The 19,952-nt window shown below is 37.0% G+C and overlaps 1 protein-coding gene across 1 annotated transcript in view; it reads left to right on the plus strand.

The window, feature by feature from the left end:
* The window catches only part of HAT1 (histone acetyltransferase 1), a gene marked incomplete at its 5' end in the record, with an annotated part of 50,749 nt that overhangs the window by 18,853 nt on the left and 11,944 nt on the right, over positions 1-19,952 (plus strand). Inside the window, 5 exon segments of the mRNA XM_079923964.1 lie at positions 2,070-2,190; positions 11,136-11,315; positions 11,588-11,709; positions 12,210-12,314; positions 12,642-12,748. Coding sequence (XP_079780090.1) covers positions 2,070-2,190; positions 11,136-11,315; positions 11,588-11,709; positions 12,210-12,314; positions 12,642-12,748 — 635 coding nt within the window.

Here is a 19,952-nt window from a genome sequence, read left to right on the forward strand (position 1 = left end):
TTTTTTAGTAGGAAAGAGTGTTTAGACATAGTTGACATTTAAAATATTCCCTCTTATTGCTATTTTCTCTATGCATTATTTCAACATTTTGGACATATTTATTTAATGTGTTTTTAAATTGACAAATGTCTCTTCATGGAACAAGTTTCTTGAGAATTTCTTATGAATACATCAGATTAGGCATTTTATGTGCTTTTAAATATTAATAACTGAATTTTACTATATATTGATTTGTGCCAAAATTTGAGCCTTTCATATTTTAAACAGGTTTTATTACACCATAAAAATAAGAATGCTTTCTCTTTGTATCTCTGTCTTTAAGGAGCTTTTTATTTTATTCTCTTCCTCTTACTGCTATTTAAAATCTCTTCCTATGGTAATACCTTAGTGAGTAGGATCTAATTTCACAGGTACTGCTTCCTAATGGCATTTTGCACACTCACTTTGCATGTCATTAAAAGTGGTGTGCTTGCATACCCCTCCTCTAAGGTAGGCAGATGACAATCACATAATCATGATAACTCTGTATCTTGGGACCCATGACATTGATCTTGATCCTAGTGTCATTGCCACTCCTTTCTACTACATATAATTTTCAGAGTCCTAGAATGGACACTGCTCATATTTTGTTTTGGTAGCCTAGACAGAAATCTGGAAATGACACTGCTTCTTTTAACCACTCTTTCAGTATTCACCTTCAAAAAAAACCCTCTGGGCTTCCCTGGTGGCGCAGTGGTTGAGTCCTCCTGCCGATGCAGGGGACGCGGGTTCGTACCCCGGTCCGGGAAGATCCCACATGCCGCGGAGCGGCTGGGCCCCTGAGCCATGGCCTCTTGGCCTGCGCGTCCGGAGCCTGTGCTCCGCAACGGGAGAGGCCACAGCAATGAGAGGCCCGTGTACCGCCAAAAAAAAAAAAAAGCCTCTATCATACAATTCAGCTTTTTTTTTGTGTGTGTGGTACGCGGGCCTCTCACTGTTGTGGCCTCTCCCGTTGCGGAGCACAGGCTCCGGACGCGCAGGCTCAGTGGCCATGGTTCACGGGCCCAGCCGCTCCGCGGCATGTGGGATCTTCCCGGACCGGGGCACGAACCTGCGTCCCCTGCATCGGCAGGAGGACTCAACCACTGCGCCACCAGAGAAGCCCTACAATTCAGCTTTTTAAAGTGTAAAGTTCCATGGGTTTTAGCATATTGAGAGTTGCGCAATCATCACCACTGCCAATTTTCATCACTCCCACCAAAATTCCCATTGTGACCAATTAGCAGTTGTTCCCTCTTTCCCCTACCCTCCCTAGCCCTGGGTAGCCACTAATCTACTTTCTGTCTTTATAAATTTACCTATTCTGGATTGTTTTTTTGGCCAGTGTGCAGGATCTCTGCCTACCAAGGATCGAACCCATGCCCCCTGCATTGGGAGCGCGGATTTTTAATCACTGGACCGCCAGGGAAGTCCCAGAAGACTTTTTTTAAGCTGAAAAAGGGAATAGCAAGGCGTAGATGGGTAGCGGGGAGCAAGGTTGGAAAAAAATAGCAGCAGCTCCAGATCTGCTTTCTGAGTTCATAAGTGGGGTGTGATCAGACAGGTACTATCACTCACCACTTTCAATAGCTCTGGATGTTGGTGATGGATGCAAGTGGTAAGTTGGAAGCACTGGGCTAAGGCTACATCTTAGCCGCTTGCCTAGCCAGGAATCAATTTGACATTGCTTGTCTCTGATTTGAAATGCCTCCTAGTAGTAGCAACAGTAAGAGCAGCAACAGTAGCTGTAGTATACTTGTACAATGTGACAGTCAATATTATACACAGTTTACATGTATTAACTTGTTCATTTAACCCATAAAACATCCTTGAGGTAGGTGTTATTATTCTCTCACTTTATAAATGAGGAAAGCGGAGGCCCAGTTTCATTCAGTATGGTTCGTTTGTGTATTTGTTTTTAATAAGTATAGTTTAAAATCTCGAAACTACCCATGAAGTTAAACTTGTTTATATGTAGGGTTAATACTTTGTCATGACTTTGTAAAGATTCATTTTCGGGTCTTAGATTACTGCTGTTTTTCCCCTTTTAGTGAAACTGCTTTTGGTTACAAGGGTCTGAAGATCTTGTTATATTATATTGCTGGTAGCCTGTCAACAATGTTCCGTGTTGAATATGCATCTAAAGTTGATGAGAACTTTGACTGTGTAGAGGTAAGAACAGAAATAAATTTATTTTTAACTGTTTTCCAATTGAGTATAAAACAGATTATAAGATGTAAAGGTTTGAGGGAGGAGAGAATCTGTTATATAGCAGCTTTAAAACCACATATTTAATATTTAGTCATGGAGATGATTGTCTGCCTGTCATTCCAGTTAACGCTGTGATCATGATCCTTAGCCTGATCTGTTTCCTGAGTGGACCTTTTCCATAAAAACCTTCACTTGGGCTTCCCTGGTGGCACAGTGGTTGAGAGTCTGCCTGCCGATGCAGGGGACACAGGTTCGTGTCCCGGTCCAGGAGGATCCCATGTGCCATGGAGCGGCTAGGCCCGTGAGCCATGGCTGCTGAGCCTGCGCGTCCGGAGCCTGTGCTCCGCAACGGGAGAGGCCACAGCAGTGAGAGGCCCGCATACCGCAAAAACAAAACAAAACAAAACAAAAAAAACCCTTCACTTGATCAGAGTTGCATTTTATTTACCAACTTTAGTTTTTTATTTTGAACATTAAAAGTACTTATTTTCCCCAAAGTTAAGATGGAGGGAACTAGCTAAATTTTCTGCATTTACTTCATGTACAATTTTCTTATTAAAATTTCTCTTGCCATATTTCTAATCCCAAATTTCCTAATATATATTCCTTTATGAACATGGATAATTAAGCTGATTACATTATAAAACTATTTGAAGCAAATGAACCAAAAGAGGGTAAAGGCAGAGAGTATGAAGCGTATGCACCTGTGGCAGGCTGAATTATGGCCCCACCAAAGGCAGCATGACCACAGAGGCTGAGTAATGTGGCCACAAGCCAGAGAACACTAGTAGCCACCAGGAATTGGAAGAGGCAAAGAACAGATTCTCCTTCAGAGCCTCTGGAGGGAGTGTGGCCCTGATGACACCCTGATTTCAGCTCAGTGATATTGATTTTAGATTTTGCCTCTAGACTGTGAGAGAATACGTTTCTGTTGTTTTAAGCCTCCATGTTTGTGATAATTTAGTACAGCAGCCATAGGAAACTAATACAGATTTTTGTACCAGGGAGTGGGATACTACTGTAACAACTAAAACTGTAGAAATGTCTTTAGAAATGTGTAATAGGTAGAAACTGGAAGAATTTTGAGACACATGATAGAAAAAGCAAGTTTGCCTTGAACAAACTGTTGGTAGAAATATGGATGTTAAAGGCACTGCTGGTGAGGACTCAGAGCAAAGTTAGGACCATGGGAGAGAAAACTTTTTTATCATCTTAGAGAATACATACTATATCATTATAAAAGAGAATGTTGATAGAAATAGGAATGCCTTCTAGTACTAGTAACAGTCCAGTAAAAGGTGCCTCTGGTGAGGGCCCAGAAGGAAATGAGGAACATGTTATTGGCAACTGGAGTAAAGGAGATCTTTTTTGTATAATGCCAGAAAGCCTGGCTGAATTGTGTCCTGCATTAATGTGGAAAGGAGAACTTGTAAGCAATAAACTTGAATACTTAGCTGAGTAGTTTTCCAAACAAAGTATTGAAGCTTTGGCCTGGTTTCCTGCTTTTCGTAAAATGTGAGAGGAAAGAGAGAAATTGAGGGAAGAACTGTTAAGCAAAAAAGATCTAGGACTTGATGATTTCGGAGATTCTCAGCCTGTTCTGAAGACACTAAAATTAGAAGATTCATTATCAGGCAAGTGTGCTGTGGGGAGAAAGCCAAGAGTATGGCTAAGTAATCTTGTTTTGCTGAAGAGATAGGCACGTGACTCACTGTTCTCAGTAATCTCAACAAAGCCAGGAATAGGGATTGAATTCTATGATATGAATTCAGGGAACATCTGTGGAGGACTGCCTTGTCTATTGACATGAACCTTCATGGTATACACAGATTACCCACAAGGTTTTTTGCGAGTGTTATATCAGCAGAAACACGGCCGGTTTGGACTGACAGAATGAGGGAAGGCTAATGGACTTCTAAAGTTCTATAGGCAGGAAACAGGCTGATAACACTATTCAGCTGCAAACATGTGCTACCTTTCAAGAAAAAGGAAGAACAATTTTGAAGGTGGAGCTTCAGGCTCAGAGGATGGACCCACAGGCCACAGTATTCCCAGGTCTAATGGAATATGGATTAAATTAGCTGGATTTTGAAATTGTTTGGTACTGGTGACTTATTTCTTCCTACCATTTTCTCCCTTTTTTTGGCTGCCTTGGGTCTTGGTTGCTGCGTGTGGGCTTTCTCTAGTTGAGGCGAGCGCGGGCTACTCTTCATTGCGGTGGCTTCTCTTGTTGCGGAGCACAGGCTCTAGAGCACAGGCTCAGTAGTTGTGGCGCACGGACTTAGATGCTCCACGGCATGTGGAATCTTCCCAGATCAGGGCTAGAAGCCGTGTCCCCTGCATTGGCAGGCGGATTCTTAAACACTGCGCCACCAGGGAAGTCCCAAAAAATTATATATTTTAGACTTGTTCTGTTCCTGGGCATTCCTGTTTAAAGATATTGAAGCCAACTTTTTCAAGGCTTTAACTAACTTTAAATTTCTGACTTAAGCCTTTTGCCAACCTTGTGCCCCACCCTTTTATTGTAAAACCTTCTCTCATTACTTGCATTTGTTGATTTGCCCCCTTATTATTATTGTTTGGTTTTCTTTTATTGTAAAGGACTTGCCCAAAGTCCCACAACTAGTATCAATAAATGATTCATATTGTACATGGGAAAGAATCACTTAGTCGTAGTATGCATAATATATAGTAATACTCTCTTAAAAGATGTGATTATAGAACTGTTTATGACCTGTTCTAAATGGGCCCAGGCGCTTGTGCTTATTAGTTTTTATTTCTGTTTTTTACAATGTGGATTTATTTTTGCCTGCTTCCATACTTTTATGCTGTTAGATCTCAATTTACTGCTGGTGTGAGGGACTTTCCGCTTGCAAACAGTCCCCTTATGGGTAAAAAATACCATATTAGTAAACTTAATGGAATTGTAACATGAATCATATATAGCATAAAGAGGTCTAAAATAGTCTCATATCCGTTATTCAAACTTCAGTGTCAGAAATACTTTGAGCACTTACTTTTTTTTGTTCCCATCCCACTCTGTTTGAGATGCCTAAGCTTGTCAGATAAATAATATGTAACTGCACTTAACATTTGTTTTATTCAGTGGTTTGTGTCCCTTGGAAATTTTTGAAAATTTGCAGATATAAAAGTGATTCTGAATAATACTGTAGTTGTGGTGATTTGATACTTGAAAAGATTTAATCTTAGATAAACTAGCATTTAACACAGACTTAGTAAAATGGAGCTTTTTATAATCAAATATTTCTTATTAGATTGTTAAACTTTCAAGCCCGGCTAGATACTCTTTAAAAATGCAGTGGTGGGGGCTTCCCTGGTGGCGCAGTGGTTGAGAGTCTGCCTGCCGATGCAGAGGACGCGGGTTCGTGCCCGGGTCCAGGAAGATCCCACATGCCGCGGCGCGGCTGGGCCCGTGAGCCATGGCCGCTGAGCCTGCGCGTCCGGAGCCTGTGCTCCACAACAGGAGATGCCACACAGTGAGAGGCCCATGTACCGCAAAAAAAAAAAAAAAAAAAAATGCAGTGGTGGGTTTTTTTTCTTGTGTTATACAAAATTCACTTTTGTTTGAGGGGTTTGCTGGTTTGGGGTTTTTTGTTTGTTTTTTTTTTTAAGTTTCGGCTGGCAGTGCTGAATTTCTTCCAAAGGAACAATTGAGTTAGTAATTGATGAATCTTTCAAATATTATGTGCAGTGAAAATAGCTATGTATTTGCATTGACTTCTAATTGTTCTATTCTTGAAAACCAGCTTTCTCCATTTAGAAGTACTGTGTTAGGAGTAAGAAATCCATCTTTATAATGCCTTTTTGTAGGACTATTTATTTGCTTCATGGTCGAAGATCACTTATTTAAATTACATGCTCAAGCAGAGACCTCTTTTTCCCCTTATACAAAAAGAATGGGTAGCAGATGTGGGAGGAATGGGCTTGCCTCTTCTCAGTTTGCAGTGCGAATGTTCATTTCACAATGCCTTCTGTGTTCTTGATGCCAGGAATCTAGTGGCAAACAAAGCAAAGTCACTGCTCTCATGAAGCTTACCTTCTTGCCAAGAGGAGCAGTCAGTGAACAAATATTAAATAAACAAATTAATATGTATGAAAATACGTTAATGTATGAAGAAACATTTTGCTGGTTTCTGAATGAAGAGGAGACAGCCATGTAATAATCTGAAGGGATCAATGTATGCAGAGGCCCTGAAATGAGAACATTCTTGGCATTTTTGTTGTCCAGAAAGATCACTGTTGTTAAGTCGTTGTGGTGATGGAGAGAAAGGTAGGAGATGGTTGAAGGGGGTTGGCGAAACTAGGTCATACGGAGTAAGAGTAGTTGATAGCCTTTGGAGGTTTTAAGTAGGTGGGGGTTATATGATAGGGTTTATATTTTTAAAAGATGATTCTGTCTGCTGTGCAGAGAACACACTGTAGGGGGCAAGAGTGAAAGAAGGGAGACCAGAATGTTGCAGTGTTATAGGCCACACTGCATTTAGTTGTCTGGTTAAGGATATCTTTGGAGGTAGAGCCAGTAGCATTTGCTGTTGAATTAAATGTGATTGATGAGGGAAAGAGGAACGAGGAGGATCCCATTGCTTAAGCAGTAGTGGTACTATTCACTGAGATGGGGAAGATAGGAAAAGTAGATTTAAGTGGAAAAAGCCCAAGATTTTTGTTTCAGATGTATTGTTTTGAGGTTATTACATAATATATCATAATTGAGCTTTTGCAGGCTCTACTCTGTGGCATTATTTTTGCATATGAAAAATATAGCCTTTTAGGTGGTCAGAAACCACAGCAAATCTGCTTAGAAGTTATTTGCTTGTTAAAATTTTGCCATTACATTAGTCTTTCATCATCCATTCTTTTTCTTTTACATGCTCTCCAGTGTCACCTGAAATTTTTTAGTTACAATTAAGATGCCTGTAAAACATCTCCACTAGCCATCCTCTTTAAAGACAACATAATTATTTTGAATTTTGCGATACAATAAACTTGATTATTCAGACACTGATGGTTTGGTCATCTTATGGTTGTCCCTGATCTTTGCCTTTATCAATACCTCCTGCCCTCTCTTGAGGTAATTTCATTGCTTTTTAGTGGAAGGGTGTGTAACTAAGATTGTTCAGTCTTGCTAACTGCTAACATTTTAGGGAAAGTTTTGTTGGAGAAAGTTGAAGTACATGGATAAGGTTTGTATTATCTGTGAATTTCAGTCATCTGTTTTATCCTTGTCTCTCATTAATATGGATTGAGTTTGAGAGTAGATGAGAGCAGATTTTTTAAATTTTCTGGATTCCTTAGGGCTTTTTAAATAGAAAATTCCTGTGTACTTATAAAAATTTAATCTTGAGGAAGCAAAAAAATAACTCTTTGGTAGACTAATAATATTTCAGTATATTCCACTATATTCTTTTTTTGATAATGGTGTCAGCATTCTTAATGAGTAATTTTATATGAAGTATCATAAAAAGCTTTAAAATTATGTATTTAGATTTTTATCTTGGAACTTTGTTGTGAGTTTAGGTTGCAAAACACTAATGCAGTATAAATTAACATAATGCGACCTTTGTTTTTCCAGTAGTTGAAATATTCACGCTTTTTCTCTACTCCTCTAACAAAATGGAAATTTCTACAGCTTAAATATTGTCAGAGAATGTAAGATTGAGCACGTTATGTAGATACGGAGTGTTTTTGCTTGTTTTTGTAGCATATCTTGAGCAAATTATGTAGATACGGAGTTTTTTTGCTTGTTTTATAGCATATTCTTAGAATTATAGTTAATGTTAAGTCTTCACCACTTCAGCCAAGTAAATGATAGCATGTACTACTATTTAACATGCCTCTAAAGTTGCTATTTCAAAAATAAAGCACCACAGACAAATTTAGACAAATGCTGCTGTTTAAGATAAGACACTAAAGAGGTAATTTGGTTTTCGAATGTGATAAGTACACGTGTACAAGTGTTAACATATTTGTATTACAGCAGACTACCAGTTAGTCTCAGGTACATTGCTTTATGCAGTGATGAAGGATAGTAAAAATTGCTTCATGGAAACATCTCATGTGTAACAAAGTACAGAACATTGGAAATTGAGATGACCATAGTCAGAAAGTATACAATCTAAAATATTTCATCTTGAGTCACCTAAGAGAAGACCTGAATAGAAGAGTTACTTTTATGCTTTCCTTATTAAAAAGATATTGCCAAGGGTTAGGAAAACATTTGTAAGGCATATCCTTATTAAATATATCAGGTTGTATTCTAGATTCTTGATCTAGTCAGCTTAATTTCTTATTCTTTCTAGAACTGTATTTTTACATAATTTTACTTAAAGTTTAGAATATTCTTGAAGATAGGGAATTTTTCAGGGATCTTCAGAAACAGAATCTAAACGTTTAGCCACAAGCATTGGAACTAAAAGGTTTCAGTTAATCTTTAATTCTACATTAAATTGAAAATGAGTATATGGGGGTTTTCTCTAGTGGTAATTGTATTGTCTGGCCAGTAATCCAATATGAAAAATGAATATTTAACTGAACTAAAATATATTTATTCTTTTAGAAAAGAGTACAGATCTGTAAGACATGACAGTTATAGGATTTTTTTTTTCTTAAAGCAGAATCCATTTAATAGAGAAACGCAGGCATTTTTCCTTTAGTGGTGCAAAGTTCTGAATTCTGGGTTTGAAGAGCTGTTTGGTTTTATGTTACGTATTTTATGTAATACATATACATTTTCTCTAATGTATTATATGTAACAGATTCCTTGTTTTTAAACTTGGCCTTTTATTCCCCTGTAAAAGTTCTTAATGTGTAAACTTGCCCAGAGCAAAATATTTATTTGAAGATATTTATTACAATAAATAGGTATCCTCTGAAGGCTGAAAGTTAAACATTAACTCTCTTTCAACTTCGTTGAGCTCAAATCTTTGGCTGCTTTATCTGCCATCTGAACTGCTACTTGAAACTTAGAGTTTCTGAGAAATCTTTGAAGTACATTTGGTGCCTGATATGTGAAGTTATTTGATCGTGCTTTGCAATGCCTTGTTGAGAAGACAGGACACAGGGAAAGTTTTTAAAGTTAAAATTATATACACTGTACATGCCTTGAAGTGTTTTCTTTTAAATTGATAGATTGTAAACCTCTTTATTTAAAAGTAGTGTTTCTTGACTTTTTAAAACTTGAATTAATACTACTTTACCCATCGCTACTTTGGATTTTAATTGCCACACAACAGACCTATTAAACCTAGCCCTTATTATTACACTTTCCTCTTGTAATTATTGAATTTGTACAAATTCTATAAAATATGTTTAAGATGGTCTCTTCACATTAAATAGCAGTATCAAGGAAAAATAATTTATCAAATAGTACTTTAAAAATAAGCAAAAGTGGTTCTGTCAAATGCAGTTTATTTGATCTTGAGGGTGAATGGATTGTAAGGACTGGTGCACATATTAGAAATAAGCTGTTGGGCAAAATGTCGAAGAGCTATATTTTTAAATAATAGCTTTTTTTTTATAGCTATAAACAAGTTATATATAAATGTTGGTAGTACCAGAGCATTGAAAATAAAACTTGTTTGTGATAAATTCCATCCTTCGTTCTCTATCCGAAAATGTAACTGAATGATAATAAAGTGCTATTCATCTGCAGGTGCATTGCTTCTGCTTAGTTAAAAGATGTTTGAAAGGACAGGAATTAGTAGCATGTTGTATTAGCCTTTTGTAGTGTATTTTGTCCTAAGCATCTTAATTTCCCTGTTTTGAATGCTAAGTAGCAAGGGTCTTGGTTTAGAACTAATACCCATCATGCATGTAAACGGTATGAAAGAGCTGCTTAGTAAGTTAACACAAAGTGTTCTTGTGTCAGTCCTTGTGGAAATAGATACAATACAAACATTACAGCTGAACTCACGGCAAACTCCATTAAGTAAAAACCTGGCCTCATTGTTCAGGAAAAAGTTTGAATAGAATGCAAGCTCATTTTGTTGAATGTAATGTCAGGCTTTTAGGGCCTGTATTGAGGGATAAGGTTTTGTTAAGTTGAGACCAATTCATTAAGTTTTATTGCCTGGTGAGAAGCAGTAATACTTTATTGTAAGACTTCATCAAATATTCATGGTTAAAGAGAAGTAGTAAATGTATTCAATCAAGTGGTCTTTGGGGTTTTGTAAAGGATTATGAAGTCTGCTCAGCTGATAGTTTAACATTCATTGAGGTTATTTAACAAGGATAATTTTAATCTCTGAGTTTAATTTTGTTGTCCAGGCTTGCCTTTTTTTACTGTCACAAATCCAACTCTATAAAAATTGTGCCACATTATAGGATGAGTGGATAATATATCCATTCATATAATTTATGTATTTCCTAAGTGGGTATATTTTTTAAGTTATCTTAATTTTGAGTTTCGTGTATGAGGGAGTTATGACCTACTTGCTTATTGTGAGGTTGCCATTTGTTTGGTCAGACCCTAGCCTCACCTCACTACGCTGGTGATCCTTTCATGTCTTGGATAATATACTGTCCTTGACACATGTAACATAATAAGCAGCTGTGTAAAATAATAAGCAGCCTTTTGTTTTGGCCAGTTTAAATTGTCTTGAAGGGACATAGCATTTTCTACATGATGTTAGAAATTTCTATAGCATTGCCCTCATTCTTGTAGTTGATTTCAGGCTACCCACCTCCTCTTTTTTATTTGTGTTGTACTTGTGTTCATCTGACATTTTTGCGGCAGCATCCTGTACACATGAAACTCATCCTTTCCCAGTTCGCCGTGTGTTTGTACCTTCAGTTCAACGGTGAATTGAAGAAAAACTAAGAAAAACTAAGCATGTTCAACTAAGTCAAATTTATTAATTTTTGTGTGTCCTTTAATCTCCATTCCTTAGGCAGATGATGTTGAGGGCAAAATTAGACAAATCATTCCACCTGGATTTTGCACAAACACGAATGATTTTCTTTCCTTGCTGGAAAAAGAAGTTGATTTCAAGCCATTTGGAACCTTACTTCATACATACTCTGTTCTCAGTCCAACAGGAGGAGAAAACTTTACCTTTCAGATTTATAAGGTAAAGATAAATCTAAATATTCCCTGGGTGAAAGTACCTCATTTGCCTGGAACCTGTATCCTGTTTTGATGTTTTTTTCCGTGATTTATTGTAACTTCAGGAAACAAGTCTTTGTCAGCATTAAAAACAAAGATCTGTTTTGTATGTGTGTCTGTGTACACATCTTAGTCTGAGACTTCTAAACATTTTCCCACAGAATAGTTTTGTGTTCTACAGACTTTCACTTACCTCTGTGATGAGTTTCACCTGACTTTTCCTGGCTTTTTCCCTAGGCTGACATGACATGTAGAGGCTTTCGAGAATATCATGAAAGGCTTCAGACCTTTTTGATGTGGTTTATTGAAACTGCTAGCTTTATTGACGTGGATGATGAAAGATGGCACTACTTTCTAGTGTAAGTACAGTTCTAAAGCAACAGTAGACCTTATTACCTCCACAAAGCCAGCATTTTAATTGTGGCGGCCCAATTATTAGGACAGTATAATGATATTTTTCCCAGGAAAGAAAATCTATTGTTTATGAGGCTTGAGTTTTCCTTCATTATGCTTTGGGAGACCTTGAGAATAGAGTTGAATAAAATGCTGTTGTCCGTTAGGGCCCTGAATGTAGGCTTAAACAGTAAAACGAGCTTTGCCTGTGTTTTCTTTTACTTGCCACCTATTCATCTTTATAATAGGCAAGTGCACTGAAGTGATGTAAAGAGGTCTGATTTATCCAAGTTGCTGCACACCAATTAAGTGAATTGTATATTCAGAACATAGCAGGTGTACCCATTGGGCCCTCACAGAGTAGCTTGCTGACACTGAAAATTCAGTCAGAGAATGGAAAAGAAAATGGACACTGCATGGGAGCGCGACTGTAATTGACCTGCTTGGCTTTCTGTTTTATCTGCAGATTTGAGAAGTATAATAAGGACGGAGCTACACTCTTTGCGACCGTAGGCTACATGACAGTCTATAATTACTATGTGTACCCAGACAAAACCCGGCCACGTGTAAGGTAATTGGCAGTATAACACGTGCCTTGTCTTTTATTTCAGAAGAAGGAACTGCTGAAGTTTCCAATACTTTTTATAATAGTGTTGATTTGTTTTAAAAAAATCACCATTATTCATTGGCTATGTACTGATTTATTTCATTGTTCCCTTTGAAACAGCGTGGAAGATTGAATGTTTACAGTTTTGAGTATCTCAATAATTTTTGGAATTCTTGAAGGTGGATTGAAAAAAAAAATCACACAAACTTTAAAGTGTTTATATTACTATAGTGACTTGCAATTTGTAAACCAGTCATGTTGTGATATTTTAATATAATTTCTTTACTATAGTCAGATGCTGATATTGACTCCATTTCAAGGTCAAGGCCATGGTGCTCAACTTCTTGAAACAGTTCATAGATACTACATTGCATCTCCTTCTGTTCTTGATATTACAGGTATGTAAATTTTGATTTGTTGTTGAAAGAGCCTTTCTAAAAAATCTCTTCTTTACTAATTTTGGTTTTGTCAGAAATAACTGTTTTATTTTAAATAGCAGCAGTCTCCTGAGGTCTTTTTGGAACTGTTTAAAAATGGCTTAAGGTTACATTTTAAATCATAAGCCTTTGTGGGATTGGATTGCATCTCTGAGTATGAGGTTCTCATTAATTGAACAAATTGAGGATAATGAATTGAATATATAATGGGAAATCTTAGGCATATATATGTTGCAAGTGTGGTATGACTTATTTGTTCAGTTTATTTGGCAGACAGTTTATAAAATTGATGTATCTTTTCATCTAACTTTACTGCTACTGTTAAATGATTTGGAAACTTGGGAGATACAGAAGTAATTACTAAAGTTAGTTTATATCAAAATTTATAAATTGTTTAAGTGACACCTTCACTAGCTTAGTGACTTGCAAAATTATAGAAACATAATACAAACAATAACACTTCTTTTTAGCTAAGCTCAAAATTGTTTAGCTTCTGTTTACTTATAGAGCTTGGACTTGGTACTACATGAAGGGACTTTTTTGGTGATTTTAATCTAGAGACTTAAGAGTTCACATAAGTAGTCTTTGTCTTCTCTAGTGGGTAATGTGCCAGCAGGGGTTGTTTCTGTGAAGCCTCTTAACCACTTTCTTCTGTCTACTCCAACCAATAAAGTCCTTGATACTTAGCACCAATTAGCAGATAAAGAATTTTATTTCTTAAATCTCAGTGAAGAGTCATCAATAATGGTAGCCTTTATTCATTGCAAACTGAAGTCTCTAAAGAGAAAATGCTAAACATGCTAAAGGACTTGTGAATTTGAAAACTGGGTATTGGCCTTTATTTTCAGTGTTAACATTTCTTAGCATTATAAATTACTAAATATGCCTTATCAGCTGTTCTAAGATATTTCTCCTCACTTTCCATACCCAGTCATTTAAAAAAAGAAAAGTACAGAATTTTCCACTCTTTGGTTGTTTTAGTTGCCTATAGCGCCATTATTTTGTATATTTTTTAAACTTTTTGGATCTTTATCAGGCTCTGAATTTCCCTTTGCAATCCAGGATATTCTTTATATTGAGATGGCCTTTTGCTTACTTGACATATAGCCAGATATAGTAAAAATTAAAACTTAACCAGCAATGGCCTATGTTACAGGATAGATAGGTGTTGTGGTGTAATTGCCACCCTTTTTTTTTTTTTTAGCACTTTTTTATTTTGGCCGCGCCTCTCGGGTTGCAGGATCTTAGTTCCCCAATCAGGGATCGAACCCGGGCCCTGGCAGTGAGAGAGCTGAGTCCTAACCACTGGATTGCCAGGGAATTCCCTTTTTTAAGCACTTAAAGTAAAATACTGGAAAACAGTTCTTTATATCATGTGCCATCTTCCTTTTGAGGATGTCAGTATTCATAAGATATACAGCGTTTGAATACATATCGGTTTTATGACCTTACATATAGAATTGGTGATTTGTTTCTTCCAGAATTATGAAGAGAGTTGCATTTGGCAATAGAAATTGATCTTGGGCTAGAATATATCTCACTATTATTAATCTATTAGTTGTATATTAAGAGCTAATTATATCTGTCCTTTAAACGTTCCTTGTAGTACTGGAATATGTTACATGGCTTTTTAGAGTGTTATCTATAAATTTTTTATAATATGAAGGTTTTTTTTTAATGATAGAAGAGCATTTATGTTGGTAGATGATGTATTTAACTTGGGAAAAAACTCAAGTTTTGATCCCACGTATCACTATAGGTTTATATCCAAGCAAATTTCATCTTTTAAATGCGTCACTCATCTGTGAAGGATGTCACAGATTAATGGGTGTTACCATTTTAGGTTCATTTTCAGGCTGACACCTTTAGTTAAAGTGCTGGAAGACTGAGTGGTGACTTGGCCCCTTATATTAAGCTGCAAACAAAATATTGTTAGTCTATAATGGCTTATTTAAAGCTAAGTGGAAATTTTTTTGCACAGTTTTTTAATATATGTGAAAATTTCAGATAAGACTGTGGAGTGAGATTTTTTAGATTTTTCTCAACTGTAATTCTTTTACCTTTGATGTGTTTTTTCCTAAAATTCTGGGGGTATATAAGTTACTTAAGTTACTTAAGCTTTCACTCATAAGAAATTTTATTTTAAACTGATATTAGCAGCACAGTTATTTTTTCTAAACCAGTTCAAGAAGAGGTGGACTTGGAAAAACTGATTTTTTTTTTTTTTTTTTCCGGTACGTGGGCCTCTCACTGTTGTGGCCTCTCCCGTTGCGGAGCACAGGCTCCAGATGTGCAGGCTCAGCGGCCATGGCTCACGGGCCCAGCCGCTCCGCGGCATGTGGGATCCTCCGAGACCGGGGCACGAACCCGTGTCCCCTGCATCGGCAGGCGGACTCTCAACCACTGCGCCACCAGGGAAGCCCCAGAAAAACTGATATTGAATAAGCATGTGCCTCACTATTAGCACTTAAAAACATTTTTTTAAAGAGATGCTTGCTTAAGAGTTTGTCACTTAGTAGAGATTTAATTAAAGCAGCTTTATTGAGGTATGATATACATAGCATTAAATTCATGCATTTTAAGTGTACAGTTCAGTATTCTTAGTACACTTGCCTAGTTTTACAACCTGTTTTAGAATATTTCTGTCACCGTAAAAAGATTCCCTCCTGTCCATTTGCAGTCAGTCCCCATCCCCAGTCTCTTGTATTGAGGTTTGTGATCCATTTTGAGGTAATTTTTGTGCATTATGTGAGGTAAGTTTCTAAATTAATCTTCTTTACATATGGCCATCCAGTTTTCCCAGCAGTTTGTTAAAAAGGCTATCCTTTCCCTTATTGAATTGCCTTCGTATGTTTGTTGAAAATCAGTTGCCCATAAATGTAAAGATTTATTTCTGGACTCTTTAATGATCTATGTCTATCCTTCTACCAGTACCATACCGTCTTGATTTTTTTTCTTTTTTGAAGAAACAGAGGCTGTTTATTCAGAATGCTGTCTTGATTTTTTATTGTAGCTTTATATATGAGTTTTTTTCGTGTGTGTATGTTTTGCCTTAATGATAATGTCAAGTTTAACCTGTTAAACATGTAAGTTGAATTTGTGGAGTATGTTCAGCCTGGTTGCTGTAGAATAAACAGACGTTTCTTCAAATGATTGATGAGTTAGAAATGGGTACTGGCCCTGGCCAGGTGGGTGGGAATGGAGCAGAGAGGAGAGGCCTCAGTCAGAGGGGCCTGGCCTGGGACGAGCCATGACCCTTAGGGACCCAGAGGCACAGGCTCCCAGAAGATAGTCCCTCTCTGAGTGAGCACCCAGACGACACAGACTAGGGCTGGTTGTCGCAAACTCATCAGCAGCTGACCCTGGTACAGCCACCCTGGAGGTGCAATCTATGTGACCAGTGGAAACTCTTCTTACCCCACCTCTCAGACACACAACGCCCGTCCCAAAAAGGTTCCAGATTCTAAAAGCAACAAAAACATTCAAATGGTTCCAGAAGAAATAGAGTCTTCATTTTTTGTCTCAAAGGTAGCAGCTGTTCCCTCACCGAAGCACAGTCCTCCTTTTCCCCCAAATGATTTTACATGTAAGATAATGAAGAGGAAGCCCCATGCAGTGAGAGGCTCCTAGCTGTGAGGGGCTACTACAGTGGTGCCAGGGTGTAGGGTGGGCAAGACAGGGCAGAGGTCCTGGCAGTGGGACCCAGTTGCCTGGTGTTTCTTCCTACAAGCCGTGCTTACTTGTTCAGGGTGAGCAACTGCATTCATTTCCTGACAGAGTTGCATTATCATTTGTTTTCCTTTCCTCTTTCTTCCTAGCAACCTCCTGCCCCTCTTGCTTTCTGCTCTTTCTGAATGATCGATCACCAGCCAGGCAAGGTGGCCTTGGACTGCTCCGTTTCCCCCGCTAAATACATTTTCATGTAATGCTCTTCTGCTTTTTCTTCTCAGTGTCATCATCTTCTCTCCTTGAAAGCTCCTTTGGCCTATCTAGATCTAGTTGCGTGATCTGTCTGATTGTCTGTGCCACCTGGTTGGGGTTCTTGATGTTAATGAGCCCTCCTACACCTTTGCTGGTGGTCAGCTTCATCCTCACTGTCTTCTGAGGCTAGAGATTTCTTCTTTCTGGAGTCACCTGCAGCCCCATCTCTACCTTCTTTCCTTGGTCCTCTTCTTCCCTGGTCGCCTGCTTTTCAGCTTGGAGCTCTTTGTCGGTCTCCTTGGGACTCAAACACTGCCTAGCCCAGCCTTTGTGGTCTCCCTTTTGCCCTCTGGGCATCCTGGCTCCAGTGGCAGCAGAGCCTCGACCTTTATATTAAGTTTTGAAATTGGGAAGTGAAAGTCCTCTGTGTTCTTTTTCAAAATTGTTTTGTTATACAGGATCCCTTATATTTTCATAAACATTTCTATTTGTTTTCTACTTCGTTGATCTCCCCTTTAATTTTCATTATCCTTATTGCTTTGAGTTTAATTTGTTCTTTTTCTAGTGAAGATTAAAACTTAGGTTATTGATTTGATGTCCTCCTTTTCTAATATAGACATTTAAATAATACTTAAATATATATTTATATATAAATACAAGTACTGCTTTTACTGATCACATAAATTTTCATAAATTGTGCTTTCATTTCATTCAGTTCAAAATATCTTCTAATTTCCGTTGTGATTTCATTTTGACCCATGGGTTGTTTGGAAACATGTTGTTTAATTTCCAAATATTGTGGATTCCCATATTTCCTTCTGTTGTTGATATCTAATTTAATTCCATTATTGTCAGAGAACATGCTTTGTATGACTTTAGTTATTTTTCATGTATTGAGTTTTGTTTTATGGCCTACGTAGGGGCCACAGACTTTTTCTTTAAAGGACTAGGTTGTAAATATTTTATGCTTTGCAAGCCACATAAATTCTCTGTTGCACAGTCTTACTGGTTTCTTGTTTTTTTGTGTTTTTTACAACCATTTAGAAACCAGTCTTAGTTTACATGTCATACAAAAGCAGGCCATGGATGAGATTTGACCACTGCGCCATAGTTTTTAGACCCTTTGCCCAACATATAGTCTATCCTGGTGAACGTTGCACATGTACTTGAAAAGAGTGTGTATTCTGCTCTTGTTAGGTGGAATGTTATATAAGTATCAGTTCAAGTTGGTTGATAGAGCTGTTCAAGCTGTTCTATCCATTATTGAGAGGATAGTGTTGACATTTCCAGCTATTTTTGTTGAATTGTCTGTTTCTCCCTTTAATTCTGTTAGCTTTTATTTCATGTATTTTGGGGTTTTCTTATTAGTTGTGTATATGTTTATAATTTTAATGTTGTCTTTATGAGTTAACTTGTGATAAAATGTGCCCTTTTTTCTCCTGTAATCTTTTTGTCTTAAACTATTTTTTCCTAATTTGTGTGGGGGTGGGGTGGGTAATGTCTTAAACTCTATTTTGCCTGATACTAATATGGTCACTCCAGACCTCATATTGTTTGCATGGTATATCTTTTTTCATCCTTGACTTTCAGCCTGTCTTTGAATCTATGATGTTTCTCTTGAAGATAGCATATAGTTGGATCCTTTTTTATTCAGTCTAACAATCTCTGCCTTTTGATAGGAGTGTTTAATATGTTTACACTTAATGTAATTATTGCTATGGTTGAAATTATGCCTGCCACTTTGCTATTTGTTTTCTTTTTTTCCCTTTTGTTATTCATTTTTATTGAAGTTTTTTTTTTTTAGTTATTTGCTTAATGGTTGCTCTGGGGATTACAATATGCATCTTAATTTATAACAGTCTATTCAGATTAATATTAATTTCAGTAAAATGAATTGCTCCATCACAGTTATTCTCTCTCCCCTCCTTTGTGCTATTATTGTTACGTAAATTGATATTGCCTCTTTATATCTTGTAAGCCAAACATTGGTTTTATAATTATTTTTTCATGTAATTGTCCTTTAAACCAGTTGAGAGAAAAAAAAATATTTATTCCAGTTTTTATATTTATCTTCATAACTATTGGTGTTCTCAATTTCTTCTTGTGGACTTGAGGTACCATGTTTCTTTAGCCTAAAGAACTTCCTCAGTATTTCTTGAAAGGCAGGTCTGCTAGCAACACATTTCTTCAGTCTGCTTTTCTGGGAATGTCCTTATTTCACTTCCATTTAGAAGGATAATTTTGCTGGATATAGAAATCTTGACTGACAGTATTTTTCTTTCAATACTTTGAATATATCACCCCACTGATTTGTGGCCTCCATGGTTTCTGATGAGTTGTTTCCTCTTGCGGCTTTCAAGATTTTCTGTTTGTCTCTAGCTTTTGACAGTTTGATTATAATGTATTTAGATGTGGGTCTCTTTGTGTTTTTCGTAGTTGAAGTTTGTTGAGCTTCCTGGATGTATAGATAAAGGTTTTTCATCAAATTTAGGAAGCATTTGGCCATTATTTCTTCAACTATTCTTTCTGTCTCTTTCTCTCATCTTTCTTTTTGAGACACAGATTACAGTTATGTTGGTACACTTGAATGGTTTTAATTTAGGTTTATGTCAGTCCACTTTACATTTTATAAAGCTGCGGAGTACAAGTGAGGAGGTTATTGTAGTTGCTGAAAAAAACACTGGTGGCATCACATAGGAGAGGAATCAGAATGTCCTTCAGATTTCTGGGTGGCTTGTATAACTCCATGGTGTGACCAGATTAATATGGAAAAGACTGAAGAATGAGATAAAGTAACTAATTACATTACAATCTTATGTTTATTTGGTGATTTTCTTTGTAGATCTGCATTTGTTATTTTGTTTACTGTTGATTTTATTATATGTACATTCCTGATAGATCATAATTTCATAACAAACTGATGCCATGACAGAATTTCACTTTACCACCTTAAAGCCACGGTCATATAATGTTTACCTAATAATTACCTGTATATGAAGTGCTGCATAGAAGCATAAAGATGGTATTTAAGTACATATGGATTGAATGAATAAATGACTCAATCATAAAACATTACCCTTAGCTCAGACGCTTTTATAAACAGCTTTATTGAGATATAGTTAACATGTCATACAATCCACTTATTTAAAGTGTACAATTTTTTAAAATTTAATTAATTAATTAATTAATTTGGCTGCGCTGGGTCTTCGTTGCTCTGTGCGGGGTTTCTCTAGTTGTGGCAAGC

The sequence above is a fragment of the Stenella coeruleoalba genome, assembly GCF_951394435.1.
Source record: "Stenella coeruleoalba genome assembly, chromosome: 6".
Lineage (NCBI taxonomy): Eukaryota > Metazoa > Chordata > Mammalia > Artiodactyla > Delphinidae > Stenella > Stenella coeruleoalba.